Genomic DNA, 21,541 nt, shown 5'->3' with positions numbered 1-21,541 from the left:
TAATTATATTTTTTTATGTATTTTTTTATCCATTTCTATCCTCTCCAAAAATTCAACTAAGCTATCAATTAATTTTAACAACCAGTCTGTTTACTGTATTCACCTGAGTATAATGATGTCAGGATCCTGAGGGTATCTTCTATGTTTACATACAGTAATACTATAAAAGACACCAACATCAATGAAATGTCACTATTTGTAACACAAGACCCAACAATGCTTCTACTGTACGTCACATCAGCTGAATACACTGACATCTTTTTAGATGAGTTAGTAGAAAATTAAGCTCAGTCATATTTTAATGTGATACAGTTCAGCTCTTTGTACATACATTTATATACTTAATATATATCACCATATAAATAATGTGTGAGGAGAATGAGACGCAGGTCACTCAGATACATCTCCTTGGGTTTCGGAGTCTACACAAGTACAGGACTCTTCTCTTCATTGTGTTTCTCCTGACTTATATATTTATACTGGGAGGAAACCTTCTTATTATCCTTTTAGTCTCCGTTATTGATCACCTCAAAACCCCAATGTATTTCTTTCTGAAACACTTATCCATAGCCGACGTCTTAATAACCACAGATATCGTCCCCGTAATGTTGAACATGATATTTGCTGAGGAGGGTATCTTGTCTCTTTGGGGATGTATTATACAATTGTACTTATATGGTATATTTGTATTTTTTCAATGCTCTCTCATTACGGTCATGTCCTATGATCAATATTTGGCCATTTGCAACCCCTTACGTTATTCTTCATTGATGAGTCCCGATCTTTGCCTCCGGCTTGTGTTTGGGTTATGGATTTTAGTCAGCGTGTTAACAACAAGTGAATTTCTTGTTATCACTCAACTTACATTCTGTGGCTTGAATAACATTGACCATTTCTTCTGTGACTTAGGTCCCATAGTGGAAATAGCCACTTCAGACACTTCCATTGTAATGTTGCTAGACTTTGTTTTCACCACCTTTATGATCTTTTTCCCATTTGTTTTTATCATTATGACTTATTTTTGTATTTTCTTTTCCATCCTTAAAATATCTTCAGCTTTTGGGAGAAGAAAAGCCTTCTCCACATGTAGCTCCCACCTGATCACAGTTTGCACATATTTTGGGACTCTTATCACAGTCTACATGACTCCATCTGATGAGAACACATCCCATATCAACACATACAGATCTCTATTGTACCTCGTGGTGACACCATTGATTAATCCCATCATCTACAGCCTGAGGAACCAGGAGATCAAGAGAGCCGTGCAAAAAATTATCAGTCATATCTTTTAAAGTGGATAAAGAATCCCTCCTGGCTCCTGATTTGGCCTACACAGGTGTAGCCCAACCTCTAATGATCACGTCACTAAAGGCTGAGTTACAGCCAGGAGCCAGGGTGGTAAATGAGGCTCTGTTGAAATTATGTGTTTTTAGCATGGCTTTTTGTTTTTAAAAAAAATGTGCGTTAAAAATGTGTAATGTAAACAGACGCTATATAGCAGTAGGTTCCCAACAAGGAGTCTACCGCTGTTGCCAGGCTACAGCCCTCAGCATTCTCAGAAAGCCAAAGGCTGTTGGCTCCCAGTTTTTGGAAGAAAACTGCTTAATGTACTTAAAAAATATGGTTTAGTACATTGTTGGCTCTTTTCCCTGGAGAGAGTGCCAACAATGTACTAACCCATATTTTGTGTTTTTATTTTCTTCTCATTTAAGATATGTGAACGCAGAGTATTATTTAATAGTTGAGGACTGATTCAATCACCAACGTTTATTTTCTTTTTTTATTTTTATAAAATGTTTAATGGGGGAGGTTAGGGGGAGTGTTTTTTTATAATTTTTTTTTTACATGTGTTGTATTTTCTAACTTTCCTTTACAGGAATGGTAATGAAAGCCGTCTCATAGAGACCATTACTAAACTGGGGCTTTGCTGTAGCCCCAAAAACTGCTAGTGCCAACCTTTAATTTTTACCCTGATACCAACCTCCACAGGAATAGAGGGAAGAGCCAGTACCAACAGGCCCGGACCATCAAATATGGTGCTCATGGGCCTAGATGGTAACAGGTTGACCTTATGCAGGCTGGGTCAGGTCAATAATAATAGTCCTTGCCCACCCTGGTGACGTCCGGCTATTACCGCTTGCTTGTTATCTGGCTGGGAATGAAAATACTGGGAACCCAACACTTTTTTCCCCATAAAAAAAATAAAATAAAATTGAGGTTCAGATCACTGCTCTACTATATTGCCATGTCTGCGCAAGCAGCGATTAACCTGAAGTTTGGGTCAAAACCGGGTTTGCCGGGCTTGGTTTGCTTATTCCTATTATTGAATTCTCTTTTGGTTTTACATTACTAAAGTATTGTTGGATTGGGTATAGTTTTCTTACTCAAATATCCAGTAATTGTAAATGGCTATGAATTGGTATTTACCGTATTTTTTGCCGTATAAGACGCACTTTTTCTTCCCCAAAACTAGGGGGGAAAAGTTGGTGCGTCTTATACGGCGAATACACGCCTATCACGGCGGTCCCTGCGGCCATCAACGGCCGGGACCCGCGGCTAATACAGGACATCACCGATCGCGGTGATGCCCTGTATTAACCCTTCAGATGCGGCGATCAAAGCTGACCGCCGCGTCTGAAGGGAAGGTGACACTGACCCAGCTGTTCAGTCGGGCTGTTCGGGACCGCCGCGATTTCACCGCGGCGGTCCCGAACAGCCTGACTGAATAGCCGGGTTAGTGCTTATAGGACACCGGGGGGGACCTTACCTGCCTCCTCGGTGTCTTCTCCGTTCAGGTATGGCCGGCGCTCTCCTTCCTCGTCATCACGTCGTGAGTCGGCGTGCGTAACGGCGTGATGGCAGCGGCGGAAAGCAAGGATACCCGGCTGGCAGCAGAGACGTTCCGGAGTGACTGGACACGGCGACAGCGATGGAGCGACATCCAGGGCAGCGGTGACGGGTCCGGAGCGGCGGGGACACGTTAGCATTACCTCCTATGCAGTGGTCTTCAATCTGCGAACCTCCAGATGTTGAAAAACTACAACTCCCAGCATGCCCGGACAGCCGTTGGCTGTCCGGGCATGCTGGGAGTTGTAGTTTTGCAACATCTGGAGGTCCGCAGGTTGAAGACCACTATTGGGTTCAAAATCTTTATTTTTTTAGATTTTGCACCTATAAATTGGGTGCGTCTTATACGCCGGTGCGTCCTATAGGGCAAAAAATACGGTATGTGTTGTTTCTGTGTCTATATATATTTCAGTTTATCAGCATTTATCTGGTGTTAGTTTTATGTGTTACTATGGAGATATAGTGAGTTAACACTGACATATTGTGCTATGGATAATCTTTAATGTTTATTTAGCTTATTTGTAACTGAATGCGCTGAACTTTATTATACAGTATATATTTTTATTACAACACATTAAACTGTATATTTTTGCATGAATACCTGTTCTGTGTTTTACTCATTGTAATAATATACCTGCTCAAAAAAATGAAGTGAACACTTAAACAACACAATGTAACTCCAAGCCACTCCCACTTCTGTGAAATCACACTGTCCACTCAGGAAGCAACACTGACTGACAATTAATTTCACATGCTGTTGTGCAAATGAAACAGACAACAGGTGGAAATTGTAGGCAATTAGCAAGACACCCCCAATAATGGAGTGGTTCTGCAGATGTTGACCACAGACCACTTCTCAGTTCCTATGCTTCCTGGCTGATTTTTTGGTCGCTTTTGAATGCTGGCGGTGCTTTCACTCTAGTGGTAGCATGAGATGGAGTCTACAACCCACACAAGTGGCTCAGGTAGTGCAGCTCATCCAGGATGGCACATTAATGCGAGCTGTGGCAAGAACATTTGCTGTGTCTGTCAGCATAGTGTCCAGAGCATGGAGGCGCTACCAGGAGACAGGCCAGTATGTCAGGAGACTTGGAGGAGGCCGTAGGAGGGCAACAACCCAGCAGCAGGACGTTACCTCCACCTTTGTGCAAGGAGGAGCGGGAGGAGTACTGCCAGAGCCCTGCAAAATGACCTCCAGCAGGCCAAAAATGTGCATGTGTCCACTTGAACCGTCAGACACAGACTCCATGAGGGTGGTATGAGGGCCGACATCCACAGGTGGCAGTTGTGCTTACAGCCCCACACCGTGCAGGACGTTTTGCATTTGCCAGAGAACACCAAGATTGGCAAATTCGCCACTGACGCCATGTGCTCCATTCCCCAGATCCGAATCCGATTGAGCACATCTTGGACATCATGTCTCGCTCCATCCACCACAGACTGTCCAGGAGTTGGCCAGAAGCATGCTCAGGCGTTGTGGGGAGGTCATACGGGCACGTGGAGGCCACATACACTACTGATCCCCGTGACTTGTTTTAAAGGGGTTCTCCGGTGTTTAGACATCTTATCCCCTATCCAAAGGATAGGGGATAAGATGCCTGATCGCGGGAGTCCCGCCGCTGGGGACCCCGTGATCTTGGCACCCCCGTTTGTAATCAGTCCCCGTGTTCGCTCCGGGTCTGATTACTGTCGATCACGGGGCCGGCGGCGCGTGACGTCACGTCTCCGCCCCGTGTGACCTCATGCTCCGCCCCTCAATGCAAGTCTATGGGAGGGGGCGTGACAGCTATCACACCCCCTCCCGTAGGCTTGCATTGAGGGGCGGAGTGTGATGTCACACGGGGGCGGAGGCGTGACGTCACACGCCGTCAGCCCTGTGGTCGCCGGTAATCAGACTCAGAGCAAACACGCTCCGGGGACTGATTACAAACGGGGTGCCGCGTGCAAGATCATGGGGGTCCCCAGCAGCAGGACTCCCGCGATCAGGCATCTTATCCCCTATCCTTTGGATAGGGGATAAGTTGTCTAAGCACCGGAGAACCCCTTTAAGGACATTACATAAAGTTGGATCAGCCTGTAGTGTGGTTTCCACTGTGATTTTGAGTGTGACTCCATATCCAGACCTCCATGGGTTGATACATTTGATTTCCATTGATAATTTTTGTGTGATTTTGTTGTCAGCGCATTCAACTATGTAAAGATGAAAGTATTTCATATGATTAGTTCATTCAGTCAGATCTACGATGAGTTATCTTTATGTTCCCTTTATTTTTTCAAGCAGCGTAAATCACTCTATGTACAAAAACTTAAGATTTAGGATTTTTCTTTTTATGGTGCAGCCGGGCATCTATCCATCCTACTTGTATGCACGGATGGTAATACAGATGCAGAGTAATTCCTTCTCTTGAAGGCAAAAACAGTGATACCAAGAAGGCGCTCTTCTGTCAGTGTAAAATAGAATTAAAAGATATGGAGGGCATTTATCATTGTTTGCTTATGTATTCCTTTTTTTAGTTATTTTTTTCTTACAATTTTTTTGCTTATATGTGACTTATTTATCAACTGGTTTCCGCCTGTTGATACATTTCTTTCACGTAAGCAATTATTATTATTTTTTTTGCTTTGGTAGTAGCTTTTTCTGATCCATGTCCGAGCTGCAGTAAATTTAGTAGGTTTTTTCACGTGATGCAACTTTTTTGCGAACTTTCTGACCACTGCAAGTCAAAAATCCCTTTTTGCTTTGGTAAGCAAGATTTTTTATTTTTTTTGCTTAGGGCACTGCACGATCAAAAAGTCACAGAAAAAAAGAGAGTAGTCGCACGTGCGACTTTTTTGCGACAATTTTAATGTCCCCCACAAACAATAAAATAATAAACCAATGTGGCTATTTTTGCTGGTAATAATATAATGCAAACATACAACGCATTTTGAGGTGAGGTACTCCTCCCTTCATCAGGTCCTGTGATAGGTCCATAGGTAGTGGTTCCTTTTATACAGAATAAAAGCCGGAGAAAATAGAAACAAAAAAATAAAAAAGTAAAAATTGGACTAAATTTCTCAAAATAACAAAAATCTGGGTAATATTAATCAAACAATACAAAGATGCACTGGTGGTCACAATCAGCACCTTGCAGTAATGGAACATATGATACAAAGATACATACGATACATGCACAAGAGCACTAGTGGAGTGGAGCGGTTGGTGGCCAGACACAGGGCAGCAAGCAAAAACATGGCAGTCTGACCAATGGATGGAAGACTGCAGTAGGCAGGACAGTGACACAAGCCTTCCGTCTGGCTGTGTTATAGAAGAAACATTATTAGGGCTAGAAATGCTTCACATCGGGCGGGCAGGGAACATTGTGGTCATCAAAAATGTTATGTGAAAATCATAACTGAAAATATTAAATAATCAGAGACGTCCTAGTTGGAGAGAGTACATGTGTACAGGATAAAAATACTATTTGCATTTTCTATGTGTATACAAAATACTATTTGTACTAAAAGTATTTGGTGATATGCATTTATACTTAACGAAAATTATATGATTTACATTATTTGGGCAAAAATGTACATGAAAGAACAAAAACGAAGAGATATATTTCACAAATGTTACCAAATGGCAGTATGAGACAACCTGGAGACTTACCTTACCAATAATGATAATGGAGCAGTGTTGACTTTGTGGTAGGGTGCGACAATTAGAGGTCACTTTATAAAACAATAAAGAACAGCTCTCTTAGACACACAACAACTATAAGCAGAGTCATATACCCTCAACAAACGACAGTTTGACCCTCATAGGGCCAAAGATATTTCAGCACTTATGGCTTAACTAAACTCTTTACAACTTTCTTAGTATGATCTAGCAGTCCGTTGCCTACGACTATCACATTACTAGCAGGGGGACAGATCCCGAGATCTTCTGGCATGACATATTAAAGGGGTACCCCACCGGAAAGCATTTTCTTTTAAATCAAGTGGTGCCAGAAAGTTAAACAGATTTTTAAATTAGAAGAGTTGGAGAGGCTCTTGTCTGACTACCCACCAAATAAACCCGGGCTACCTAATTAGACACTTATACCCAAGGTGTCAGATTGTAGTTTGTCTGTAGAAATATATATATTAGGGCTCAGGGTTTGAGACAACTGGACAGGTTGTGTTTAAAGTAATATTTCAATTTATTGATTGTATATAATGTGACAATTGAATATTAGATAAAATGTAAATAGCAGCAACTGCGTCTCACAGGGCCCTTGTGTAGGCGCAGCACCAACTATTAAGAACTATAGCATATGTATAGTGCAGTATATAAAATATAAAAATATACTTGTAAAAAATGTATAAAAGATATAAAATAAGAATATAGAGACCACCATAAACATATATATAGAGAGGGATCTGGGTGGGAGAGTCTTAGACCATCCTCTATGGTAAATAATCTCCTCTCATAAAAAAGTCCTGCTCATATAGACCGATTCTGGTATTGTGGTAACCAATGGCAAACTACGGGTTACTAACCTTATGGTTGCCATTGGTTACCACAATACCAGAATCGGTCTATATGAGCAGGACTTTTTTATGAAAGGAGATTATTTACCATAGAGGATGGTGTAAGACTCTCCCACCCAGATCCCTCTCTATATATATGTTTATGGTGGTCTCTATATTCTTATTTTATATCTTTTATACATTTTTTACAAGTATATTTTTATATTTTATATACTGTACTATACATATGCTATAGTTCTTAATAGTTGGTGCTGCACCTACACAAGGGCCCTGTGAGACGCAGTTGCTGCTATTTACATTTTATCTAATATTCAATTGTCACATTATATACAATCAATAAATTGAAATATTACTTTAAACACAACCTGTCCAGTTGTCTCAAACCCTGAGCCCTAATATATATATTCCTACAGATTTTTAAATTACTTCTATTAAAAAAAATCTTAATCCTTCCAGTACTTCTCAACTGCTGTATACTACAGAGGAAGTTATTTTCTTTTTGAATTTCCTTTCTGCCTGACCACAAGTGCTCTCTACTGACTCCTCTGTCCATGTCAGGAACTGTCCAGAGCAGGAGAGGTTTGCTATGGGGATTTGCTCCTTCTTTGGACAGTTTCTGACACAGAGAAAGGTGTCAGCAGAGAGCACTGTGGTCTGACAAAAAAGGAAATTCAAAAAGAAAATAACTTCCTGTGGATTATACAGCTGCTGACAAGTACTGGAAGGATTAAGATTGTTTTAATAGAAGTATTTTACAAATCTGTTTAACTTTCTGGCACCAGTTGATTTAAAAAAAAATGTTTTCCAGTGGATTACCCCTTTAAAGCTCATCAGGCTAAGACCCGTATCCTGTACATTTATAACAAGAATAAAGTAAAAATTATAGATCCAAAGGGTATATCCAACATGTTGGCAGAGTACCGCAGTGCACTGTAAAATAAAAAAAAATTACATCACTACTTAACAGCCTACCTCATCTGCCATCTCATCCTTCCTGGAGATGGACAGAGGCAGGTGAGGGGACCTCTGTCCGCCATTATGAATGATCAGATCCCTGAGGCAGCGTCGCGGGCAATCTGGTCAACCATTTTACCGAGCCCAATGCCATCTGTATTGATCTGTTTTGATCTCTGCATTCGAGGGGTTAAGGGCACACATCAGCACAATCGCTGATATTCACCATTACCAGCGGGTCCCTGGCTGCTAATAGCAACCGGGACCTGCCGTGCATGACACGAGCACCACTCCGGTGCTTGCGGTCATGTACAGAATGTAAATGTACGTCCTGGAGTGTTTAGTACCAGGGCACCAGGACATACATTCTATTGACCTATCTCCACAATTGGTCTTATTGATGATATGCCTTCACTCTTTCCCTGTGTGGCAAAGAAAACTGCTATGAAAAAATTTAATTCTGGCTAATTTAGTACTGACTAGGTACTGGAAGAAGGAGCGCTCGCGGCGTTCACCTTCTTGCAGCGCCCCGGTCAGACCCGCTGACCGGGAGCGCTGCATTAATGTTACCGACGGGGATGCGACCCGCTCTCTGCGATTTAAAGGGCCAGTGCGCCACTGATTGGCGCCTGGCCCAATTAGTGCTCACACCTGTGCCCTCTCTATATAACCTCACTTCCCCTTCCCAGTATTGCCGGATCTTGTTGCCTTGTGCCAGTGAAAGCATTTCCTTGTATGTCCCAAGCCAGTGTTCCAGACCCTCTGCCGTTGCCCCTGACTACGATCCTTGCTGCCTGCCCTGACCTTCTGCTACGTCCGACCTTGCTCTTGCCTAATCCCTCCTGTCTCAGCCGTCAGTTGGGGTTGAGTCGCTATCAGGTGGCACGACCTGGGGGTTACCTGCCGCTGCAAGTCCATCCCGCTTTGCGGCGGGCTCTGGTGAAAACCAGTAACCCCTTAGACTCCGTTCCCCTGGTATGGCCCACATCATCACCCCACTGACACAGAGGATCCACCACCAGTATCCTTACAGTATCCGGATCTTGACAAGAGGTACTTGATAAAATAAGTCATAGTTTCTGATTGAAAGAAATTATGGCGATAGGGGGAAGAACAACGACAGCATTCTATAACCTTATGACCCCTTGGAAACAATATTACAAAATGTAACACTCTTCAGAAAGAATTGTGGTCTTTTCATGCATATGACTAATAACTATTGTAATTGTGAAACATTTTCGGTATATCCACACTTTAGGATCTGGTATGAAGCACAGTACAATAATGTTGTAGTATATGAAGGCAAATTCGTCTATATATGACTCTTTACTTATTTTGTAATTTAAAGGCAACACTATTCTTGCCCACTCCCCCTTATCCTGCCTTGACCCTTCCTTAAATAAGTGAGGGGAGTAAGGGTCAACAAAACAATTTACAATACAGTCAAAGTCAGGATACTGTAAGGAGCACAGAGAATAACAGAAATTATATCTAAACATACACAATAAGTCACAGTCCACAAGCCGAGTTAGTATCAAGAGATCCAAGTCTCAAAAACAGGAGAAGGGTCAGAGAGCGGAGCCAATGGGTCAGGTTAGAGATGAGCAAATTTTATTTTTTTATTCAATTTGGTGATTCGCAGAATTTTCCCCAAAAAATTGGTTTGGTCCGAATTTATTCGTGGAGAACCACTATTAAAAATTAAAAATTTCTCTACAGAAATAGGGGTGTAGAACACTTTGCCTTGCCATTACATGCATAGGGAGTGTGCTGTGTTATTCAGTATGACATGCCGATTACGGGCATCGCTATTAGAATCAATGCCACAGAGCAGAACAATGACAGAACCTGGAGGTAATTAAACGGATCCCTCCAAGGAACAACCCAGGATAGAGGCAGCGCACAGGACTTCAAAGGTAAAATGGTTTATTTACCCGGCATGCAGCGCGTTTCGCTGGATAACCAGCTTCATCATGCCTGATGAAGCTGGTTATCCAGCGAAACGCGTTGCATGTCGGGTAAATAAACCATTTTACCTTTGAAGTCCTGTGCGCTGCCTCTATCCTGGGTTGTTCCTTGGAGGGATCCGTTTAATTACTTTGCCTGTGTATCCAGGAGCAGCTGCCGTTCTTCGCCCGTTGCAGGGTCACTTCACGCCTTCACCATAGTTGTACTTGGTCGCAGTACAACTATACTTGGTGAGCAAGTTTTCTTGTTTGTTCATATTATTTTTGCATTACGGTATCACACTAGGAGCGCTCTCCTTGTCTGTACAGAACCTGGAGGTGGCATAAGTATGAGGAGACCATATGGTGGCTCAATGACACAGCGTGAAGGTGGCGGCAGCACGAGGAGACCAAATAGTGCCTGAATGGCACAGCGTGGAGGTGGCAACAGCCTGACGAGACCATAGGGCCTCACAATTGAAAAGATTAAAGATATTTTTTTAATATTTAAATTGAAGATTTCAAATAGATGAACCTAAAAAGTTTTATTTTATGTGCCAGCAGCATGAGGAGACCACGTGGCGGCACAGTGACACAGCCTGGAGGTGGCAGCAGCATAATGAGACCATAATATGGCAGAATGACAAAGCCTGGAGTTGGCGGCAGCATGAGGAGACCCTATAGTGGCTGAATGAGAAAGCCTGGAGGTGACGGAAGCATGAGAAGACAATATAGTAGCTGAATGACACAGCCTGAAGTTGGTGGCAGAAAGAGGAGACCATATATTGGCTGAATGACACAGCCTGGATGTGGCGGAAGCATGAGTAGACCATATGATGGCAGAATGAGACAGCCTGGAGGTGGCATCCTCATGAGGAGAACATATTGTGGACAAATGAGACAGCCTGTATCTGGAATCAGCAAGAGGAAAACATATAGTGGCAGAATGAGACAGCCTGGAGCTGGCATCAGCATGAGGAGAAAATATGGTGGCAGAATGAGACAGCCTGTAGCTGGCATCAGCATGAGGAGAACATGTGGTGGCAGTATGAGACAACCTGGAGCTGGCATCAGCATTTGGAGAACATACGGTGGCAGAATGAGAAAGCCTGGAGCTGGCATCAGCATGAGGAGAACGTATGGTGGCAGAATGACAAAGCCTGGAGCTGGCATCAGCATGAGGAGAACATATGGTGGCAGAAAGAGACAGCCTGGAGGTGGCATCAGCAGCATCAGGTGTGCAAAAAAACATGTGCCACCTACACCACCAAGTATTGATGTGATGCAAAGACCTTTAAAATGTGAAAGGGAAGAACATATGGTCCATTGTAACCAGTGGGGTAGAAACCTCCCCTGTAAGGCCCTACTCTCGCACTATTAATTCTATTCTTTGCAAGTGTTACTCCCCCTGAAAAGGGCAGCCCCACACAGGAACCTCTCCCTATTTCCACCTACAAACACTGCCATTTCCCAGGGTTTTTAGGTGGAAATAGGGAGAGGTTCCTGTGTGGGGCCACCCTTTTTAAGACGAGTAATACTTTCCTTGAAAAGGGGGAAGGGAACAACATATTGTCCATTGTAGCAGGTGGGGGTAAAATCTTCCCCTGTAAGGCCCTACTCTTGCCCTATTAAGTAACTTTTTGGCAAGTGTTACTCACCCTAAAAAGGGCGGCCCCACACAGGAAACTTTCCCTAATTCCACCTAAAAACCCTGGGAAATGGCAGTGTTTGTAGGTGGAAATAGGGAGATGTTCCTTTTTAGGGCGAGTAACACCTGCCAAGAAGGGAATTAACAATGCGAGCGTAGGGCCTTGCAGGGGAAGTTTTTACCCCACCGGTTACAATGGACCATAAATTGTTCCCTTCCACCTTTTAGAGGTCTTTGCATCTCATCAATACTTGGTGGTGTAGGTGGCACATGGTGTTTTTTGCACACCTTTATTTTTCTTAGATATAAAAAAAAAAAATTTTTTCTAATAAATGTCAAGTTTTAGCTAATGCATATACTCAATACTTATTTTTGGTCTGATGCGGAATTACTGTAACTGGGGAACAGCACCGTAAACATGTTTTGCACTATCCATATTTGTGAAGTGTTGGTGTGGCACCATGGTAAATCTACTCTGATGCATCTGGCATTGGTGGGTGGAAATCCTGACTGATTCATGCCTGATTCCTCTTCACAAAGGTCAATCTCTCCACATTTTTGGTGGACAGACGAGTTCTCCTTGGGGTGACTATGGCCCCCGCCGCACTAAACACCCGCTCTGATGGCACACTACTGGCCGGGCAGGACAGCTTTTCCGGGGCAAACTCTCCTAGTTGCGGCCACAAATCAAGTTTGACTGCCCAGAAGTCCAGTGGATCTTCAAGGTGTGTTGGCATGGGCATGTCAAGGTATGCCACCATGTGCTGGTTCAGGTCCTGCTACAGGTCTACCTGCTGCTGATGAGTTGCTTCCCTATGCAGGTCAAGAAAGCTACTCATCAGCAACTGTAGATTCAGACAGCTGCTGATGGAGCTGGCACTGCTTCTGCCCCCCCACCCCTCCCCAGCAGCCATGGCAGTGGAAGGTGAGGGCAGAGGGCCCGCCGATTTGGACCTGCGAGAAGATGGACGATGGAGCAGATAGGCATCAGCCAACCAGTCTCTGTAGTAGGTCAGTTTGTCCTCCCTCTCAGTGGGTGTAAAAAAGGCCCCCATTTTGTGCTGGTAGCAAGGGTCCAACAAGGTGGAGAGCCAGAAGTCATCCCGCTGCCGAATGGTGACAATTCAGCGGTCACTATTCAAGCAAGTGAGCATACATCGTGAAATTTGTGCAAGTGACTTCGAGGGACTCCCTGCCTATGAGACAGAGGACCCAGACACACCATGGCAGTATGCAGTTTAGACTGCATACTGCCCTATATGTCTGGGTCCTCTCTCTTATCTTCCTCCTAACCCTCTAGCTCCTCTGGCTGCTCCTGTCAGATGACTATAAAAACCGCCCATCTCGCAATACCTAAACTGTGCTCCACTGTCCCATCCTCTTCCAGTTCAGCGCCCACAGGGCTCATGTGGCCATGAGATGTAGATGCCACGTCTCCAGGGCCCTGACCAGCCATCGTTTCCAACACGTGTTGTAGTAAATAAAGCAGTGGAATGAGGTTGTTCATCTCGTAATACTGGCGACTTACTCATAATGTGGCTTCCTCAAAGGGCCTGAGCAAACAGCAGGTGTCACATATGAGCTGCCACTGGTTGACATTGAAGTTACACAGGGGAGTACCCCTATCCGCTTGGATCATCAAGAAATCGGTGATAGCTTTCGGTTCAACATAAGAAGGGTGGAATTTCAACGTGTGGAAACGTTGCAAATCAGACTATGTTGGGGGATACCGTTCTGATGCTGCAGCTCAAGGAGGGTCTGCAGCACCAACAACCTGGACAGGAGCACATTCAGCTTCTGCGCCATTGGATGACTGGGTGCATACTGTTGTCTCCTGGACATGGCTTCATCGATGGATTGCTGGCAGAATGACTGACTCGAAGTAGGAGGAGGAGGGGCATCTGGAGCGACAGAAGATGGGTATGACAGACAGCTCTCTTCGGCTGATGTGGTGGAGCCTTGGCTGGCTGAAACAGGGAGCAGTGATCCACTGGGTAATGCAGCAGGCTGGATCACCACATCGGGGCCACGGTTCTCCCAGGCTGCTTTATGGTGATGCTGCATATGCTGCATATGGCCGTGGTGCCAACATTGGGACCCTGGCCACGCTTCACCTTCTGCCGACTCATCTTGCATGTGGCCAGGTTAACATCCTCCAGATGCTTCATGAAAAACTGCCAAACCGCCGAGTAAATGATTTTCCTCCTAACAGTCTGCACTGATGGACTGCGACTGCCGCGTCCCCAGGAACCCCTGTTCCACTACCTCCCAGTAAGGTAGCTGCCATAAAGCAGGTGGGCACTTTGGCTCCAGACTTCCCCCCCCCCCATGCTACCACCTTGCTGGCTCAGCTGCTGCCTCAAGGGCAACTTGCAACTCTCTTCTCCTGATGATGATGAAGCCCCTTCTGCACCGGCTAGTAAGTGCAATTGGCTTAATCATTATCAAGTTATGTCTGCACGTCACTGATGTCCTCCTCAGGTTCCGCAACAGTGTCTGCTTCATTACCCTGAAAGCTGGCAACACCGCCTCCCACGTCACTCTCCTCATCACTACTTCCCCACCTAGCGGAGGAAGCGGCACATGTCTCCTCCCCTTCTTGGCTGGGCAGTAGCAGCTGACTATCCTCTAGAAGATCATCCTCACTAAATGGTGGAGCTGAACCCACAGCATACAATACTTTGTGGGGGAAGGAACAGCATAGGACAGAGGCAATGGGAGGACAGGGACTGCTCCCGGGCCATAACAACAGAGGGTTATGTCTGAGGAACCCACCGACTGTTGACTGGGGGTATCAGATGTCACTGGTGATGAAGTGGATGACCGTGTTAACCAATCGATAACGGCAGATGGCTTGCTGGTCGAGACACGACTGCCAGCTGATACTGGGAGCTCAGGCCTCTCTCTCTGACTCCTGATGGCCTCTCTCTACGACCTCTGCCTGATGAATTTAGGCCTCTTCCACTCCTCTGTGCATGTCCTGGCACCTCTCTGCCTTACATAATTAGTGCATATATGAGGGGAGGACAATATGCTCCACTACGTTTAAAACAGTATTTGTCTAAAAGAGCTGCAGGTGTCTACTTTTGGCCGGCCTTTTACAGTAACTAGGCCCTTAAGACTTTAACACGAACAACATGGTACACCATCTAGATGTACGTATGTGGTATGCACTTATGAGGGCTACACTACACTTAAAACAGTATTTGTCTACAAAACCAGCAGGTGTTTACTTTTGGCTGGCCTTTCACAGTAACTAGGGCCTTAAGAATTTAACAGGAACAAAATTGTACACCACCTTTGTACGCACAGGTTACACTTAATAGAGGACAATATGCTCCGCTACACAACCTGTTATAGGCACTAATAGCAGGTGATTATGGCTTTTAGTTCTCTGCTCACCCTAACTGGCTGGCTACTATTTGCTTTTCAGTTGTTGTACACACCATTGCTGCAGCACAAAGTCACTGTGTACTACACACAAAATTGCACTTTCTCTCTCAATCTATCTCCCTTCCCTATCAGTCATTCTAGGCTGGATTTGGGCTTGAGGTGAATCGCTGCTGTAAAAAAGCTTTTCCGTGCAACACACACTGCTCTCTTTCCCTCTCTCTCTCTCTCTCTCTCTCTCTCTCTCTCTCTCTGCAATAAAACACTGATGTGACTGGCTGCAAAATGGCTTATGTAGGGCTGTTACATCACAGGGTTGGCTGGCTGCTGATAGGCTGCAAGCTGCATGTTATTTAGGGTCATCCTACTTATCCGGCTTGCTGCCTTCCCAGAGCCGCCATCTTAGATGCCCTGGAGCCTTTGACCGCGCATAATGGAGTTTGATGAAGCAATTCGTGATTTAATTGGGGCAATATTTAGATTAATTGCGAAGCAAATTCGGAACAAATTCGGATTCATCAGATTCGATTCGCTCATCTCTACGTTAGATATGCCAGAAATACAAGATACAATAAACACACTAGCTGGGAGTTGAAGCTCTTTCGCAGGCAGGGTGTAAGAGCAGACTGCCAGCTAATATAGGAGCCAGAACAGGTGCTCCAATCAAGGTCAACTGACCAGTCCAGACGGCCTGGTGTAACTCAACAACAAAGAGTACACAAAAGGAACTGTCAGAACCATTTAACCCTATGGATTCAGACAGTAATATTTTGGAGACCTCAATACAACTTTTGAACAAGAAAAAGTTCTTATATTTAAAATGTTTTTGAATATCGAAGCATCTTGGGGAAAATTGTTATTACTACATCTGGTGACATGGCTTACACATCCGTCACTCCACATTAAACTATCCAGGCTGAGCTGTCAAGATCAACTGATCCAGAGAAATAGATCAGCTATAAATAAATAATCTAATATACTGAAGAATAGAGAAGAGCGGGATGGTCTCTGTTATTCATTACAGCATGTCACATCATTGGTCTGTTTCAGACATTCAACAATTTTAGTTTGGGCATTCTAAAGGATTATGATGGATTTATTTATCCATCAATAAAAAAATTATTTAAAAAAAAAAAAACATGCTCATACTGGTGTCTGGCATGAATTGAACAGACTGCTCTAAACCAAACCCTACCCTTTAGGTAATAGTGAGCTGGACTAGGGAGGATTTACCCACGCACTCCAGCAATTTCTTCATGTGATGTATGTGTAACTCTTTTGCAAAGTATGACCATACGCACATATGCAGACTATATGACAATGTACCTAAAGACTCATTGTGATAGCACAACAACCAATACAGTTTTGGCTACATGATCTGTACTAGGATACTGCGGATATATGAGTATATAGGATGATGCATTATAGGCAATGCCCTGGAAAAAGTTATTTAATCTTAAATGGGCACTGTCAGATAAAAAAAAAATATATATATATCTATATACTGTATATTTTTATATGTTGTACATCTTGACAAAACAATAGTTTTTCTAATATATTTATTTAAAAAAAATTCACATTTTATTAAAGAAAACTGCTTAGAATATCCCACCACTAGGGGTCCCCATACCTGCTGGGACACTGATGAGTCCACAGAAGCATGAGCGTCTCCAAGGGTCATGGACATGAGATGGCTGATTGACAAGGCTGCAGGAGGAACAGAGCCTGCAGCAACACTCCTGTCACACAAGCATGTGCCCCAAGCTGTTGCAAAACTACAACTCCAAGCATACCCTGACAGTCAAAGGATGTCTAGGCAAGCTGGGAGTTGTAGTTTTGCCAAAGCTATAGGCAGAGTAAGGGAGGGGGAAGAATCATCACTGTGCAGGCAAGAGAAAGACATGCCCCCTTGCTTTGAGACAATTGAAAAGACATTGGGGGAGATTTATCAAAACCTGTGCCCAGGAAGAGTGGTGCAGTTGCCCCTAGCAACCAATCAGCTCGCTTCTTTCATTTTTAAAGAGGCCTGTGAAAAATGAAAGAAGTGATCGGATTGGTTGCTATAGGCAACTGGAGAACTTTTCCTCTGGACAGGTTTTGATAAATCTCCCCCATTAAGCAGCTAAAATATTCAATTTTTAGTGAAATTTGAGTGATAGAGACATAAAAATGAAATGTTCATGATCAGGATGAGGTACTGATTAACATACAACCATTTTTTCTGTTGTTTTGTTGTTTATTTGTAGGATCTGACAGGTACGTTTTAAGTCTGGAAGTGACTGCTTTGTTTTATATTTGAGATCCATACATTGGTTTGTTGCAGTGGGAAGCTTCAACCAATACAGTTTTGGGTACAGGATCTGTACTAGGATACTGCAGATATATGAGTATATAAAAGGATGCATTATAGGCAATGAGGAATGCCCTGGAAAAAGCAATGTAATCTTTAGTCTGGCCCTGACTGCTTTGTTTTATACCTGAGATCCATACATTGGTTTGTTGCCGTGGAAAATGCTGTGGAAAAAAAATGTTGGTCTCAATATTTTGGCTGTGGGTGTAGAGATACCTTTCAACATACTTCTGATTGGCTGTTTTGTTTCAAGATGCACCAGTGGCAAATCTGTACATCAGAATCTGACTTATAAAGTAGTCTGGATTGATAACACAGAAAACCTTTTCAAATAGTAATATCTATAGTAATATCTATTCTAATAATAATAATAACAACTTATTGTTTAGAATATTCAATCATAGCAGTGATCTCCTATAGTCCAATTAATTTATAAATTAATGAAATAAAAGGGTTTTCCGGTCAAAAACATTTTATCCCCTATGCAAAGGATAGGGGATAAGATGTCTGATCGTGGGGGCTCGCTGCTGATACCCACCGCAATCTCCCTGCAGCACCCACGGGCCACCTGCGATCAGACATCTTATCCCTTATGCTTTTGATAGGGGATAAAATGTTTTTGACCGGAATACCCTTTTAATGTTGTCATGCTAATTATACGCCCCATAAATGAATCACTATGTTTAATATGTTTAATAGCATGATGTCGGCCATTTTGTGGATAATCTTAGTGTCACGATGCCGGCTGGCAGGTAGTGGATCCTCTGTGCCAGAGAGGGATTGGCGTGGACCGTGCTAGTGGACCGGTTCTAAGCCACTACTGGTTTTCACCAGAGCCCGCCGCAAAGCGGGATGGTCTTGCTGCGGCGGTAGTGACCAGGTCGTATCCACTAGCAACGGCTCACCTCTCTGGCTGCTGAAGATAGGCGCGGTACAAGGGAGTAGACAGAAGCAAGGTCGGACGTAGCAGAAGGTCGGGGCAGGCAGCAAGGATCGTAGTCAGGGGCAACGGCAGAAGGTCTGGAAACACAGGCAAGGAACACACAAGGAACGCTTTCACTGGCACTAAGGCAACAAGATCCGGCAAGGGAGTGCAGGGGAAGTGAGGTGATATAGGGAAGTGCACAGGTGAACACACTAATTGGAACCACTGCGCCAATCAGCGGCGCAGTGGCCCTTTAAATCGCAGAGACCCGGCGCGCGCGCGCCCTAGGGAGCGGGGCCGCGCGCGCCGGGACAGAACAGACGGAGAGCGAGTCAGGTAGGGGAGCCGGGGTGCGCATCGCGAGCGGGCGCTACCCGCATCGCGAATCGCATCCCGGCTGGCAGCGGAATCGCAGCGCCCCGGGTCAGAGGACGTGACCGGAGCGCTGCCGCGGGGAGAGTGAAGCGAGCGCTCCGGGGAGGAGCGGGGACCCGGAGCGCTCGGCGTAACAGTACCCCCCCCCTTGGGTCTCCCCCTCTTCTTAGAGCCTGAGAACCTGAGGAGCAGACTTTTGTCTAGGATGTTGTCCTCAGGTTCCCAGGATCTCTCTTCAGGACCACAACCCTCCCAGTCCACTAAAAAAAAATTTTTCCCTCTGACCTTTTTGGCAGCTAAAATTTCTTTGACCGAGAAGATGTCCGAGGAGCCGGAAACAGGAGTGGGAGGAACAGATTTGGGAGAAAAACGGTTGAGGATGAGTGGTTTGAGAAGAGAGACGTGAAAGGCATTAGGGATACGAAGAGAGGGAGGAAGAAGAAGTTTATAAGAGACAGGATTAATTTGACACAAAATTTTGAAAGGACCAAGATAGCGTGGTCCCAACTTGTAGCTAGGGACACGGAAGCGGACATATTTAGCGGAGAGCCATACCTTGTCTCCAGGGGAAAAAACGGGGGGAGCTCTTCTTTTCTTATCCGCGAACTTCTTCATGCGTGATGAAGCCTGTAAGAGAGAATTTTGGGTCTCTCTCCATATGATGGAAAGGTCACGAGAAATTTCATCCACAGCGGGCAGACCAGAGGGCAAGGGAGTAGGGAGGGGGGGAAGAGGGTGACGGCCGTACACCACGAAAAATGGGGATTTGGAGGAAGACTCAGAGACCCTGAAGTTATACGAGAATTCGGCCCATGGGAGGAGATCTGCCCAGTCATCCTGGCGGGAGGAAACAAAATGTCGCAAATAATCACCCAAGATCTGGTTAATCCTTTCTACTTGTCCATTGGACTGGGGATGATATGCAGAAGAAAAATTTAATTTAATCTTGAGTTGTTTACAGAGAGCCCTCCAGAATTTAGACACGAATTGGACGCCTCTATCCGAGACAATCTGCGTAGGCAACCCGTGAAGACGAAAAATGTGTACAAAAAATTGTTTAGCCAACTGAGGCGCAGAAGGAAGACCAGGAAGAGGGATGAAATGTGCCATTTTGGAGAATCGATCAACGACCACCCAAATAACAGTGTTGCCACGGGAAGGGGGTAAATCAGTAATAAAATCCATACCAATCAGAGACCAAGGCTGTTCGGGGACAGGCAGAGGATGAAGAAAACCAGCGGGACTCTGGCGAGGAGTCTTATCCCGGGCACAGATAGTGCAGGCTCGCACAAAGTCCACAACATCCGTCTCCAGAGTCGGCCACCAATAGAAGCGGGAGATGAGTTGCACAGATTTCTTGATACCCGCATGACCTGCGAGATGGGAGGAGTGACCCCATTTGAGGATTCCGAGGCGTTGGCGAGGAGAAACAAAGGTCTTTCCTGGAGGAGTCTGCCTGATGGAGGCAGGAGAAGTGGAGATCAGGCAGTCAGGTGGAATGATGTGCTGCGGAGAGAGTTCAACTTCCGAGGCATCCGAGGAACGAGAGAGAGCATCGGCCCTAATGTTCTTATCGGCAGGACGAAAGTGAATCTCAAAATTAAATCGGGCAAAGAACAGAGACCACCGGGCCTGGCGAGGATTCAGCCGTTGGGCAGACTGGAGGTAGGAGAGGTTCTTGTGGTCGGTGTAGATAATAACAGGAGAACTTGATCCCTCCAGCAGATGCCTCCATTCCTCAAGTGCTAATTTAATGGCTAGAAGCTCTCGATCCCCGATGGAGTAGTTCCTCTCCGCTGGAGAGAAGGTCCTAGAGAAAAAACCACAAGTGACAGCATGCCCGGAAGAATTTTTTTGTAGAAGAACAGCTCCAGCTCCCACTGAGGAGGCATCAACCTCCAATAGGAAGGGTTTGGAAGGGTCAGGTCTGGAGAGGACGGGAGCCGAAGAAAAGGCAGACTTGAGTCGTTTAAAGGCGTCTTCTGCTTGAGGAGGCCAGGACTTGGGATCAGCATTTTTTTTGGTTAAAGCCACGATAGGAGCCACAATGGTAGAAAAATGTGGAATAAATTGCCTGTAATAATTGGCGAACCCCAAAAAGCGTTGGATAGCACGGAGTCCGGAGGGGCGTGGCCAATCTAAGACGGCAGAGAGTTTGTCTGGATCCATCTGTAGTCCCTGGCCAGAGACCAAATATCCTAGAAAAGGAAGAGATTGGCATTCAAACAGACATTTCTCAATTTTGGCATAGAGTTGGTTGTCACGAAGTCTCTGAAGAACCATACGGACATGCTGGCGGTGTTCTTCTAGATTGGCAGAAAAAATTAGGATATCGTCCAGATATACAACAACACAGGAGTATAACAGATCACGAAAAATTTCATTGACAAAGTCTTGGAAGACGGCAGGGGCGTTGCACAGTCCAAAGGGCATGACCAGATACTCAAAGTGTCCATCTCTGGTGTTAAATGCCGTTTTCCACTCGTCCCCCTCTCTGATGCGGATGAGGTTATAGGCGCCTCTTAAGTCCAATTTAGTGAAGATGTGGGCACCTTGGAGGCGATCAAAGAGTTCAGAGATGAGGGGTAAGG

The 21,541-nt window shown here is 44.8% G+C and overlaps 1 protein-coding gene across 1 annotated transcript; it reads left to right on the top strand.

The window, feature by feature from the left end:
• The first annotated feature begins 365 nt into the window (after positions 1-365).
• Positions 366-1,295, top strand: LOC130367226 (olfactory receptor 1009-like). The gene has a single exon (XM_056569628.1). It carries the CDS (start codon positions 366-368, stop codon positions 1,293-1,295), a length of 930 nt encoding a protein of 309 aa, XP_056425603.1.
• Positions 1,296-21,541: the final 20,246 nt, after the last annotated feature.

The sequence above is a fragment of the Hyla sarda genome, chromosome 4 (assembly GCF_029499605.1).
Source record: "Hyla sarda isolate aHylSar1 chromosome 4, aHylSar1.hap1, whole genome shotgun sequence".
Lineage (NCBI taxonomy): Eukaryota > Metazoa > Chordata > Amphibia > Anura > Hylidae > Hyla > Hyla sarda.
Note: the sequence above shows the minus strand (reverse complement) of the source record. Positions and strands in the feature narration are given on the sequence as shown.